The sequence below is a fragment of the Ostrinia furnacalis genome, unplaced genomic scaffold (genome assembly GCF_004193835.3).
Source record: "Ostrinia furnacalis isolate ACB-3 unplaced genomic scaffold, ASM419383v2 OfSCF7122, whole genome shotgun sequence".
Lineage (NCBI taxonomy): Eukaryota > Metazoa > Arthropoda > Insecta > Lepidoptera > Crambidae > Ostrinia > Ostrinia furnacalis.
This window is the reverse complement of record NW_021137361.1, coordinates 7,191-20,811: the sequence shown is the minus strand read 5'-3', so window position 1 is coordinate 20,811 and position 13,621 is coordinate 7,191. Positions and strand designations below refer to the sequence as shown.

Below are 13,621 nucleotides of genomic sequence, written 5' to 3'. Positions count from 1 at the left end.
ACTTCAAAAATTTTGATGATTTCCAATTAATTTTCACTAATAATAACTTTTGATTGAATTTTGCAGTCAAAAGTGGTTTTGTTTTACCGATTATGATTGACTGTAACATATAAANCAACTTACGAGTCTTGTTATTTTCCGGTGACATAAATATGAATAAATCAAGTAATGCGAGCAAGTGCTCAAATACTCGTCGATGTTTCTGAAAGTTAATGCAACTAAATTCTATTCTATCAACTTTTAATATTTTTCCAGTAAAAAAAATATGAAAGGTTACTTTTTATTCAAATAGGTTTTTTTATTTTATTTTTGGTAATATCTGATAAGACCGGACTGGCAACACTGCTCTTTCTTTCATTCATTTCATTTACAGTGTTGCCAGAAGGTTACTTTTGTAACCTTTTAGGTTACTTTTGAACTGCTGTGGTTACTTTTAGGTTACACTAATGAAAAGGTTACTTTTAGGTGATTTTTCAGAAATTGTAGAATTAACTTTACAGGTTATTCAGTAAAAAATATTAATAGTGACAATTTAAAAATTATGTCATAAAGTGCATTTAAACTTGAATTTGATTAATTATTTGTTAAAAAGTTTTAGCGAATGNTACGACTGGTCACTTAATCATCGTTCTCCCCACCCCCCCCCCCCCCGTATGAAGGTTACTTTTGATTCAAAAAGGTTACTTTTTTTTATATTTCTGGTAATTTCTGACTAGACCCGACTGGCAACACTGTTCATTTATTTTATTCATTCATTTCAAGCGCAGCGTACCGACTGTGCGTGTGCATAAACTTGTGGCACAGACGGATTGAAAAATTTAGTTTTCTTTTCATTCTTTTATTTGATCTATTTTCACACAAAATCGTACCGCGTTTTGAACAAAAGATTGCAACCTTTATTAACTGAAAATGCCACCAAGCTCTTGCTATTGGACTCGCAAGTTGGAGCTCGAATTGGTTGATTTCATTCGCGAAAGAGAATTCGTTTGGAAGCCTGTTGGCAATACAAATCACCATATTCAGCAGAAGTACAAGGCGTTCGCAGAGTTCGCGGCTCGGCTGGGGCGTGGATTCACTGGTAAGCACATTCCTTTGTTCATAGGACAGACTGTAACTGTGTATTGCAAAATATGCATTTTTAATTTCGCCCTTATCGCACCTGAATAAGATCACACATAGCAGCTCTTTAACGGCTCTCGTGTTACGCGTGTGTCAATTTCATAATTTTCATTAGTCTTTGTCACGTAGGTCACGTACGCATACTTTATTTCGAAACATGAAAACGGTCGAGATATGCTTCGACATTTTAATCTTATTTAGTTGTGAATACTCAGTTCTGGGCACACATAACTCACATGTGGGTAGCCGAGACATTTAATTTGTGTTAGAGTTATTTAAGTTGGTTGATCCAATTTTTAGTCAATATTTTATAAAATTATTTTAACATTTCAGCTCGCTCAGTCAGAGACCGTTGGGTGAACATCCGCAGCACGTTCAATCACAACCTCCGGAGAGTGGAGAGGTCGAAGGAGACAGCGCAGACATTGGATCAGGTGTACGTCCCTTGCTGGCCGCTGTGGAAACCATTGCAGTTTCTACGAGAAGTGGCAAGAAGTGACTATGTCAAATATGAGGTGCGTGTAACAATTTATTAATTCCAGAATTTGTAGTATTTTCTATTTTAAATGATAATATTTAAATTACTACTAACTTAACGCAAGTGTAAAAAAGTCGTATGTATGATGACTTGCCTGTACAATATCTCAAATTCAAATTATTTATTGCATGTCACATGGGTAAGGGTTGACAAGAACATAATATTGAACATGTGACGCCCAGTGAAGGCGTTGCAAAAACTTAAAAATAACATTAGAATAGAGAATTATTTGTCAAACTAAAATAAAATTAAATAAACATTAAAATTATAAAATCAAATAAACATTAAAATTATAAAATTAAATATTATAAAATTATACAATTACATTATTATTATTATTACATAAACAAAGACAGACTATTACATAATATTTTCATTAAAAAATTCAGAGATGGAATAATAGCTTTTGAGAGTGAGAAACTTCTTTAATTGTTTTTCATATGATGATATTTTATCTATATTTTTAATTTCATTTGGGATGTGCTCTCTCTCTCTCTATCTCTGCTTAGCTCTGCAAAAAAATCATCAAAAAATTAATAATTATACTAAAGCATTTTGTAACTAAACTTACTCTGAAATCTTTGTAATGTATTTGACTTGAAATACTGTAATAATTTTTTTTTCTTTACAGGGTTATCAATCTGGACAATTAGCACCATACACAGTCGAACAGCAAGTTGAAGTCAAGCAAGAATCCCAGTCTGATTTTGACGATAATGGCTTACTGAGAATAAGGCAACGGGGCCAACGAACCGACAGGCCCCGGAGAAAAGCAGTCTGTTCTAAAGTACAGACAAGCAAATGCACAAAAGTTATAGACAATCTTGTGAAATCCATGGAGCCTTTAGTCAACAAAGAGCCAAATCGTGAAACATATCGATTCTTCGGCATACATGTAACAGAACAGCTTAATGCCATGAGAGAAAAAGATGCTGAGTGCGCTGCGGCTGATATCATGAAGCTTCTGGAAAATATTAGAAGCAATACCTAAAGAAACATCAACTGTGTGTCTGGTGTAATTGTCTTTGTATCTATGATACAAAATGCCCTTATGGAGGAGATATTCAATCAATACAATTGATACAAATGACATCAAAAATCATGTACATGTTGTGTGCATGTGTCGGCATATAAACTCTCAAGCATCATAAAAATATGGGGAACCTGTTATTGGTTGTCCCCTCGTCTTTCACTTGGTTGCTTATGGCAAACAGGTTTTATGAGACTGGAAATATTACTGTGGGAATCTCATTTCCTCACCTTAAACATTTATGTCAGTCTTGCTGTCATCGTTGGCTTGTATTTTGTGGTTCTTCAAATGTGAGTTGGTCAGGTTTTAGTTTTCTCATTGAAGTAATTTTATAAATGGAAATTGAAACAAATTTTCAGTTGTTGTTGTTGTTGTTGTTGTGTATTTATTTGCAAAAAAAATATGATTGTCAAAAATAATAATGCTGAAAAATATGTTTAGCAGCAAAGATTAAATTAAAATATTGGTATAGGAAGAAGGCTTCGTTGTTTCTAAATGTGTTGTCTTTGGTCTTTATTTCGTATCTCATTGGGTAGTGATAATAAAAAAAATTGCATAAAACATTTATTTCTGCACTTACTGGTTGCAAACTTTACCTCGTTCTGCATTAGAAAACAGTCTGACTGAATATTGTAGTACGTTTTAACGACTTAACGTCGTGTCCCATAAAAATGAAGTAATAAAATTCTGAATGTTTATAGCCATACATAGGCTTTTGAACGATTTGAATTCTTGTCTGTCTGATGCAACAAAACATTATATTTTATGGCTTACCGCATGATTTCACTAAACCAGTTTGTCTGATGTTTGGAATTTGGGAAATATTGTAATTGATGTGGTTGTATGAAATCAGTATTTATAAAATTCTTGCATTAAGTTGCACTTCTGTTCTTCACTTGACTTTTTCAAATCATTTGATATTTTCGGTAATTCAACAAAAAACTATTTTTTCTATTGAAAAAACTCGAGTACCTACATAATGTTGTGCCAATACTCTCCCTGCGGCTTTTGTGTTTCATACAAATTGGTATTCTTTATATGAAAGAAAACCCAATCTTCAAAACTTTTTTTTTCTAAACAAAATATGATGGGCGAGCTGCGTATTTGATTTTTAAAAACACTAAGACTAATTTTCATAATTATGCCCGAAGTTGAAACATAACGTTGCGGTTTAATTAATTTTAACAGGTTTAAACGGGATCCGTGGTCACAGGCTGACCACGGCCGGTGCATCCCGGTTGAAACATCAGGCAAATTTTTACCTAATCGCTTATCGAGTTAATAAAACCTGTTAAAAATTTAACAGGCTTTAAAACTCGCGAAAGTTATAATGTCGCGGTGTTGCTATACTTCGAATACAGGCTTTACTCGGCTCTGCTACCACTATGGTGAGCCAATTGCCAACATTGTTAAACAATAGTTATACTGACATTCCCTTCAGCCGGTCAGTTGTCCTTTGTTAAGGTGGACAATACATAATTCTGGTAACAGGCGTTTGTTCATTGTTATACTTGTTTTCCATGAAGCGTTTATCATGTTTGGTGGACCAAGTGCGATTACATTTCAAAGAGTGCATTGTTCTCAGGTTCTTGGTATAACGTTGTTGTATTTGTACCCCTTTACTAATAAAACTCACATGCTCGTTGAACAGTGTTTTAAAGTGACGTTTAGTATGGAAATGTCATTTTAAAACAGTGTTCAGCAACTGTGTAACTTTTTATAAGTAAAGGGGTTAGTGTTTACCTACCATAAGGTTGGGGTTGGTCAGTTGGATTGTTTTTTATTCATCGGAAATTCTCGGAACGCAATACTAGTAAAATACAAAAGCAACATAATTAAAAATAAAATTCTAGTAAAACATAAGTTGCCTACACATTCACCGGTCAACTAAAAAGTCACGTGTCAGATGTCCCCAAGATGTCTACTTGCACTGCTAAGGAGGGCATCTAGAAGTGATGCGCTCCACTTTCGAAGATAATTTATTGTAAAAATATCAAAATTATATAAAATCGACGGTTTATAGTACCGTGCTGGTGGTTCTTGATGTCCCAAATACCACAAAACGGTCCATTATTAATATTCTTGAGCTGCTTAAAAAACCTGTCGCCGTTAGTCGTCATTGTGTTCAAGAAGCCTTGGTTACGGGGAAGCACTTATTGGACTTTGCCTCTGGCTCATAATTTTTGTATACTCGTACATACGTTTCATCTAAATAAATGAGTGGTTTTCCTTCCGCTCGTTTAACAACTATTTCTCGTTCATAAGCAGCAATATCAAAACGTTCAACAAGAACTATTCGTTTATTTTTATTTTTCTTATGCTCATATCCATTTGAAATTATATTTTACGCAGTTTCTGTGCATTCACTACAGATCGTTATTCTTCTAACAATGTTCACAATGTTGAATGAAAAAAACGTCATTTTCTCACAACATGAAAATCATTGATTTTATTTCTTGCAGCAACAAGATTTTGATGCATTTTTAATCATTTGTAGTTTTCCTGACTACAGACTGAAAAATCTATATTTTTGATAACAATATCGTTGCAGTTTTGACTATTTGATATAGAGCAAAATCTGTCACGCAGAACGTATGGGTTCTTCTAATTCAATTATTCAATTTAAAATAATAGGGGTTCCTGATAGTTTGTCGTTTTGACGGAATTCCAAGGATATGGCTGCGCATTTAAATAGCTGTTTATCTTGTCGACTAAGAACGTCTTCAGTGTGTCACGATTATCGCCGGTAGTAATGTGGTCATACATGCACTGACCACATATACGAGTAATTTGACTACATATACGTTGCTCACTTGCAATAGCTTTCCCAAGCTTTGAATTATATCTCCAGTTTTTGGCTGTGCTGATGTAAATAATATGGTACTGTGTCCGTCTTGTTCCCTGATGACTTTCATAGTCCGTTCGCAGTGCACGACTGGGATATTATTTGTACAATCTTGGAATCTTGTCGATCCATTTGTTATTTCCTGGTTTTTCATCTAGAAATTTCAATGTCGTTTGGAGGATCAACTTCATTTAACTCAATACAAATGTAACACCACACATGCCACAATCACCTGAAGAACTGTTGAAGTTTTGTTCAAAGTAATTTCTTTTTCTAAGCATGGGCAGCGACGTTTAAGTACCCCAAAGTATTTATCCGCGGTGTTTCTGGTGGAAATGTGGCTTTTATTATAAGCTTCCTCTGCGCCATTTTGAGGGTTCAAAAAAGGGGTCAGCAAATAATTCTTATTAAAGTAGCCACTATCTCCTAATAAATGGTATGGGCTATATTTTCCCTTTTCAAAATCTGCACACAAATGGGAATTATTGATAATTGTAGAATCGTGTACAGATCCGAGCCATCGAATAATTCAATCTCTTATTTTTAGAGAAGCATCGCATACAGCTTGAACGTTAATTGAAAAATACCCTTTTCTACAACGATACAATTCAGCTTACGACCCTCCTCGGCTAACTATTTTGATATGGATGCAATCTAGGGCTCCTGCAACCCGAGGAAATCCAATAATCTCATAGAATTTCTCTGCAACTGTTCTCAGCTCTTGCCTATCTGGCATTTTAATATATTCTGAGCTCAGATCTGCAAGCTTGCGCGTCACTCTGTTTTATTCGACATACTATCGAATACTGTCGATTTGTGAATATTGGTTAACAGGGTGTCCACATTCTGGAAAGTCAGGGAAAGTCAGGGAAAAGTCAGGGAAGCTCATAGCAGTCAGGGAAAGTCAGTGAAATAGAGGGGTCACCTGGAAAGTCAGGGAAACATTGAGATTTTGTCTACCAAAACACTGTTTGTCTCCCGTAATTTCCCAGTGATTGTAAAATGAGGGATTTAATTAATTTATGCTCTAGAAAGACCTTTGATCTTGACTATCGAAGCATTTTTTTTTTCAGGTTTGGAGTGATCTACATTATGATTTTGTTTTTAGTCATAATTATATTACTCCTTTTTAGTTTTTTATCTAATGAAGTGGATTGATCTAAATTATGACACAATTTTGTTCATAATTAGATTACTTTCATATAGTTTTTTTTTTCAGGATAAGAGTGATAGATCACTCTGTTATGTTTTTTTTTTGTCATAACTAGATTACTCCTTTTTGTTTTAATAGTTGTACTTTTTTGTTTCAGTAAAATGATATATTTTCTATTGTCGATGTGAAAGTGCAACTTATAACTTATGTTTATTTTATTTTTTTATAATTATTTATTGATTTGATTATTGAGTGCAGACTAGTGAGCAGTTCACTGTGAGTGCTATTAATACAGGGTGGAAACGATAAGTGATCTCATTCGATTATTTCTAAACTACACAAGATATCGAAAAACTGCTTACAGATCTTGAAAGTGCTTCACGAGCTCTTTTAAACGATATCAGTAATAGGTTACAGAATTAACTGGATCTATCCGAAAAGTCAACGTGTCCCAAAATTCAAGGATAAGCCGGCGCCGCAGAATGGACATAGTCATGACTACTTTAGGAAAAATAAGGAAAAAAATCTATCTCAATTATTTTTTAAGTTACATAATAAATTACGAAATTCTTCGAATATTGACACCCCTTATGATATTTTACATTACCACGACCACCATTTTTCAAATATTTCTGTTTTTTTGTTTGTATCGGCAACTTAAGTAGCGTTGCTGTCCACCCCAACTCTTAAAACCCCCAGAATTATTGCAGTTTTTACACAAAAGTTAATCAAAATATTTTATATCCTTAAAATGTTGAAGGATTTTTACTTTCACTCCACTTTTACTCATCGTTTTGTAAAAAAAAAGTATGAACACTACTGCGGCAAGTTTTTTATAAAGTTGACGCAACTATCCAAGATTCCAAAATGGTATAATACTCTAAGAAGTCTAGTCGCAAAAAAGATATTATGCGTACCATTTTTACAAGCACTTCGCTTGTTAGTTAGTATGGGATAAATCTTGCAACTGAATTTAAAACCAGTTCTCCTCAACCGATTGAGCTAAAATTTGGTATACTTATGTAAGTACGATGAAAATGCAATATTATGGTACCATTGAGCTGAAACTGGAGGTGGCCACAGGAACTTCTAAACGAAACGGCGGTATTGCATTTAGTTTGGGTTCGTTGGATTTGTCTTTTAGAGCACTTTAGTGCTAGATAATGTCCAGGGTCCTGATGATGAAGTCAATTATAATTTTCAAACGAAGTCAAGCTTGTTTTTAAAAAAGTTTTTTTTTATTACAACTTTATTTTAAACTTTTTAGTTGTTTCTCAATCTCATGGCCTAAGGATGGCTTCCGCCGTTTCGTTTAGGACTTCCTATGGCCAGCTCCTGCCACCTCTTGACTTCATCATTAGGACCCTGGACATCATCTAGCACTAAAGTGCTCGAAAAGACAAGTCCAACGAACCCAAACTAGATGCAATTCCGCCGTTTCGTTAAGAGTTCCTATCTCAATGTCTCTCTGACTCTGACTCCATCCAGCTCAATGGTACCATAATATTGCATTGTCATCGTACTTACACAAGTATACCAAATTTCAGCTCAATTGATTAAGGAGAACTGGTTTTAAATTCAGTTGTAAGATTTATCCCATACTAACTAACAAGCGAAGTGCTTGTAAAAATGGTACGCATATCTTTTTTGCGACTAGGTTTCTTAGAGTACCATTTTGGAATCTTGGATAGTTGCGTCAACTTTAAAAAAACTTGCCGCAGTAGTGTTCATACTTTTTTTTACAAAACGATGAGTCAAAGTGGAGTGAAAGTAAAAATCGTTCAAAATTTTAAGGAAATAAAATATTTTGATTAACTTTTGTGTAAAAACTGCAAGGATTCTGGGGGTTTTAAGAGTTGGGGTGAACAGCAGCACTACTTACGTTGCCGATATAAACAGAAAACCAGGAATAATTGAAAAATTGTGGTCGTGGTAATGTAAAATATCATAAGGGGTGTCAATTTTCGTTGAATTTCATAATTTATTGTGTAAGTTAAAAAATAATTGAGATAGATTTTTTTCCTTATTTTTCCTAAAGTAATCATGACTATGTCTATCCTGTGGCGTCGGCTTATCCTTGAATTTTGGGACACGTTGTATACATAGTTGGTCAGGGAATTTTGAGAAAATTGTCAGGGAAAGTCAGGGAAAAGTCAGGGAATTTTTTCGAACATTTGCAGTGGACACCCTGGTTAAATCACCTATAGTACCCGCTGAAAAGATCCAGTGGCAAAGAACCTCAAACAAATTAATAATTGGGTTATGCCATCTATGGCTTAATTTCGTTGTGTTAATGGTTCCAAAATCCAAAAGCTTTAGAAACACGATATCTGACGCGGAAATTTTCACCATCGTGTTCATCAAATATGTTTACTCTGTCTGGTATTCTACGTCCAGTTAAAACAACTTCTTCCGGGTCCGACAACGACGATAAACTTGAGGCGTGGATAGGCTTTAGCGATCGAAACGTTTTTTGGGTTAGAAGTTAATTTTATTATTTAGAATGATATAAATAAAATAGTACAGAGAAAAACTAAGGCTAGTGTGGACTTAAATATGCCGCTGCTGCCGCGGTGAATTTTATTTTCCAAGTCGGGTGCTTATTGTAGTTCGATAACTCTCCCCTACGTGTTTTTCTTTAGGTTCGAGATTGTCCACGGTTGTAAAACGATGTCTCCAAGCAGCAATATCAAAACGTTCAACAAGAAACTGTTCGTTTATTTTTATTTTTCTTATACTCATATCCATTTGAAATGTATATTTTACGCAGTTTCTCTGCATTCACTAAAGAACGTTATTCTTCTAACAATATTCACAATGTTGAATGAAAAAAACATCATTTTCTCAAAACATGAAATTTATTGATTTTATTTCTTGCAGCAACAAGATTTTGATGCAATTTTAATAATTTGTAGTATTCCTGACTACAGTCTGAAAAATCTACATTTTTGATAACAATGTCGTTGCAGTTTTGACTATTTGATATAGAGCAAAGTCTGCCACTTTTTATTTAAAAAAGTAATAAAAATCTGGCACTGCAATAATGAACATTAGGCTGAACGACAGAAGACATTAGGCTGGCCAGTAGGTGTCCGGGCCGCTGAAGAATCCGATTCGGGTCCCTATCATGCCTGCTTTGTTCACAACGTGTTCTCCCACAGTCTCTGCGCTTCTGCGCGACCTGGTCGGATCGGTGATCTGTGAATAGAAAAAAATAACATTAATTTCGTTGAAACTTACAAGACGTTCGGAGGGTTGGGGCACACGTTAAACTCTTGGCTTAGAATTGTAACGATGATAAGATATACTCACAGTTCTGTACTCAGCGTGAGGGGACTCCGCCATGGATTCTGGCCTCGCCTGTGCCAGAAGGAACGATGCTAGTAAAACCAGTAGACCTTTCATGTTGACTGTTTAAACCGGTAGCTGCGAATAAAAAAAGTATGGAACCGTAACTTTCTATTGTGACCACAGGAAGGTACACAGTGTCATCCGCCGTACGCGTGGAGCACCGGGCGAGGTTCTCTTTGACACAATGGTGGTCTCGTCGTCGCAACAGCTTCCTCGAGAATGTTCAACCAGCTTGCGACGTGATGTGAACAGTAATGATGGTCGTGTCCATACTTGCACGCCTCCGTTGGACAATTTCTGAAGGCTTCAAAATCTTGGCTTTTCGGGTTAACCAAGTGACACGGGCAGCTAGCGAATTGACGTCTTGAGCACTGATTCAAATGGACGTGCACATCGATGAAATCCGTTAGCTCAGGAACCCCTGTGAATTCCTTCATTGTTTCAGTTACGATTCCACCAAAAATAGGTGACAAAGATTTGACGTTCATCAGTATCTGATGTTCTTTTGGTCTTGAGGGGTCGAAGTTGTACTCGATCACCATTGGCTTTCCGTTGATGAACTTGGCTTCGGTCCGGTAAGTGGATGGCTCCCACAACTTTTTCCGAATGAGATCATTCATGACGTTATCGGGATAAAAGGATTGAACAAACCGTTTGTAGTCTTGGAAGCACATGAAGTTGGCCATGTAGAGAATCATCTCCAAGGAGAAGACAGAGCGGTGGTGATGGTGCAGCCGTATTTTCAGAGACGCGGCGGCGTTTTGACGTCGACTTTTTTCCTTTCGAATTCATTGAGATTAAGAGGAAATATACTTTTCGTATGACGCGGAAAACACTAGCCAACAGCGAGACGGTTGATTACGTTCTGCAGTCTCAGAAGTTCATACGATGAGAGTCGATCTAGGCTATCAGTTTCCCAATTTATAGGCACGAGACTTATCAATCCGTCAATTTATTTACACGAAACTTCCTATGTTCCGTATATCTGGTTATAAGGCCACAAGTCATACATTTAATTGTATGCAACGTGTGATACTTCGATAAACTATCGTAGTCGATAACATGACTTTAATTCGTACTATTGCATCAACTAGGTAGACAGACTTGTAGGTATGTTCCAAAAAGTTTGACCGCGAAGTGAAATACTGATAGTAGCCGCGATAACTGTTGTTAATACTGCACTTCGATTACATAACGTGTCCTCTGTATATGCGAGCGATGACTTTGACTGTGCAGTACAAAGCAAACATCTATTATCGTGAACATATGTTTACATACAATATGTTTTGCCCTCAGCTCCCGCGCCCGTGATGTTTTCCGTTTCCGAGAATGCATTGCGACGATACAAGACTTTTGTTAAAACAGCGTTACGGACTGAGCGCGTCCTACACGGCAGACGTTCAGAGCAGCTACTGACATCAGCTAACATCTTACGTTTAAATTTAAATGAATATTTATGATATCGCTGCTACGTGTTATCACACATGGCCATTATTGTTAGATGTCCACAATATGTTTTATATTATGCAGATGTTTATCACCTTGGATTTGCATTGTTATTCACGTGCGAACGGCGTGCACTTCGAGACTAAGATAAAAGCCAATGATAAAATACAGGAACGTTGCGACACTAAACTCATACAGCTTTTTTTTTACATTTAGCGTCGAAACTGTCGTGCAGACGTCTCTTGACGTGTAAAGGTCCAGTATGGTTTGTACGCCGTGTGGTCCAGCCATATTAACCGTAGTCGCGTCTCGCTATGCATGTCATAGAGTTTTAAGTTCGTCGTCTAACGTGCCGTTCACGCTACGAACATCATTCTGTATCACTCTTCAACCGAAAGTGACAGGTGTGTTCGTAAGAGCCGTTCACACTTGTTTTCCGCTATCATCTTATCGCACGTGCAGATCAACTTGCATTTCCACAAAACTGTGTAGCTGGAGTAACGAACCCGGCACATGTTACGTGAGATAAAATAAGTTTTCACTGCCTGCATGTGAACATGAACAGCCGAGATTGATACAAGTAGATCAATGCTATGAAAACTGCTAAGGCGATACGGGCGCCACAGTGCGTACTTTTGAACCATCCGATCATTCTTATAGTCAAATAATTTGGACTTTACGGCTGAAGCTTGGAAAACATTGCATTATATACCTTTTTCCCCTGAGTATAAAAATGTATTCATCACCTCCCTGCGATGCTCCATTTCGAAGTTATGGACCGTACGCTTATGTACCACAGACTGTACTGGACGTTATGTGGCGTCAGCTTATTCTACGTCAATGATACCAAGAAGTTATTAATAATTTTTATTTACATATTTATAAATACCCCTAAATAGACCCGTATCATTACAAAAGTGTATCATGGCACTTCATAGAACCAGGCTGACCCATTGAAGAGTCCAGCCCGGCTCCTGCACACCCCTGCTTCTTTAATAGCACTCGGCGCTTTGTCCCTTCCATGGGACATCTTGAGATCGGTAATCTGAGTATAGAAAAGTTAACATTAATTTCGTTGAAGCTTACAAGACACTTTGAGGGCCGGGGCACACGACAAACTCTTTGCTTAGAAATTTTAATGGTTATACTTCGATGGGTCGCTGATAGGAGTTTATAAAAATACTCACAGCTCTTGGATGGTCACGCAACTTTAGCGTGGGGTCTGGTCCTATCTCCAACAGCAGTAACATTATTATGAGAACCAGGGATCTGCTTGTTTTCTACAGCTCACAATTCACAATCCAGTAGCTACAAATGAAAAGAAACAAAATATTAAACTCAGTCAGTCAGTAAAGGAGGAGGCTGCATCATTTATCTCTTCGAAGAGATTTTTATGCTGCGGTGGGGTGATTGCCTCTTTGATAATTTATAATTTGGTCAGTTGAGTGGGTTTTTCGGAGGTCTGTTGGAGGGGAAGACTCTTAATTGATCCCCCGTGTCAGATTGATCATTATTGCTTCCACTGCCTTCCGAGGGTCCTTACACGATTTGTACTTTTCCTTGAATTGAAGATGGATTGCCTCTGGGTGTACTCTAATTAGCGGGGACGCATCCTCACTGAGTTCATTATTGATTTCACTTGAGTAATTACATTCTTGATCTTTTGGGTCTGCTCTCCTTCATACTGAATGTCATAGCCAGAGGATGTTTTAATGTAGTGGTAAGGGGAATGGGGATTGGAAAGGGAGGCAGACTGTGGTTTTGGTTGAGGGGTCGACATTTTGGGAGCTTGTGTTGTAGGGGTCTCAATATGTAGTTTGAGTAATTTGAGTTGACTCTCCAAGTTTGCCATGTATGATGAGCAAAGAGATGATTGAGCTCGCCATACACTCTCAGCATCCGAGATTGATTTTCTAAACCCCTATATGGAGGCTGCGGCCATCTTCAAGTCAGCTGTTATGGTTGCTTGGGACTCCATGTAATTGAGGAAAAGGTCACTTTGAGTTGCCCTCATTGAATCAATTAGTCCTGTCAGGTAAGCAAAAGGGCCAGTGTTCTGGGTCAAAGCAGGGTTTGGAGTTTTCTGCAGAAACAGATCTACAAAGGAGCAAACCCTGTCGCTCCCTAACATCTCCCAGT

At 36.9% G+C, this 13,621-nt stretch overlaps 2 protein-coding genes and 1 pseudogene across 3 annotated transcripts; 1 reads left to right on the top strand and 2 right to left on the bottom strand.

Annotated features, from left to right (window-relative positions):
• Window positions 1-765: 765 nt before the first annotated feature.
• Window positions 766-4,894, top strand: LOC114363458 (uncharacterized). The gene is made up of 3 exons (XM_028319181.1): window positions 766-1,078; window positions 1,453-1,634; window positions 2,289-4,894. Exons 1-3 carry the CDS (start codon window positions 910-912, stop codon window positions 2,646-2,648), a joined length of 711 nt encoding a protein of 236 aa, XP_028174982.1. The 5' UTR covers window positions 766-909; the 3' UTR covers window positions 2,649-4,894.
• A 717-nt stretch (window positions 4,895-5,611) lies between these two features.
• LOC114363456 (putative nuclease HARBI1) lies at window positions 5,612-9,427 on the bottom strand (annotated as a pseudogene).
• A 158-nt stretch (window positions 9,428-9,585) lies between these two features.
• LOC114363457 (uncharacterized) lies at window positions 9,586-11,737 on the bottom strand. 2 transcript variants are annotated; one of them, XM_028319180.1, is made up of 2 exons: window positions 9,998-11,737; window positions 9,586-9,883 (listed from the first exon to the last, which is right to left on the bottom strand). In XM_028319180.1, exons 1-2 carry the CDS (start codon window positions 10,088-10,090, stop codon window positions 9,758-9,760), a joined length of 219 nt encoding a protein of 72 aa, XP_028174981.1. In that variant the 5' UTR covers window positions 10,091-11,737; the 3' UTR covers window positions 9,586-9,757. The 2 variants fall into 2 exon arrangements, with proteins under 2 accessions (XP_028174981.1, XP_028174980.1); XM_028319179.1 differs by having other exon boundaries at window positions 10,688-11,737.
• Window positions 11,738-13,621: the final 1,884 nt, after the last annotated feature.

Coding starts and splice junctions, on each gene's coding strand:
- LOC114363458 (XM_028319181.1), top strand. CDS start 910: ATGCCACCAAGCTCTTGCTATTGGACTCGCAAGTTGGAGCTCGAATTG. Junction 1,079..1,452: donor GCTGGGGCGTGGATTCACTG/GTAAGCACATTC, acceptor TTAACATTTCAG/CTCGCTCAGTCAGAGACCGT. Junction 1,635..2,288: donor GTGACTATGTCAAATATGAG/GTGCGTGTAACA, acceptor TTTTCTTTACAG/GGTTATCAATCTGGACAATT.
- LOC114363457 (XM_028319179.1), bottom strand. CDS start 10,828: ATGAATTCGAAAGGAAAAAAGTCGACGTCAAAACGCCGCCGCGTCTCT. Junction 9,884..10,687: donor TGCTTCCAAGACTACAAACG/GTTTGTTCAATC, acceptor TTCTATTCACAG/ATCACCGATCCGACCAGGTC.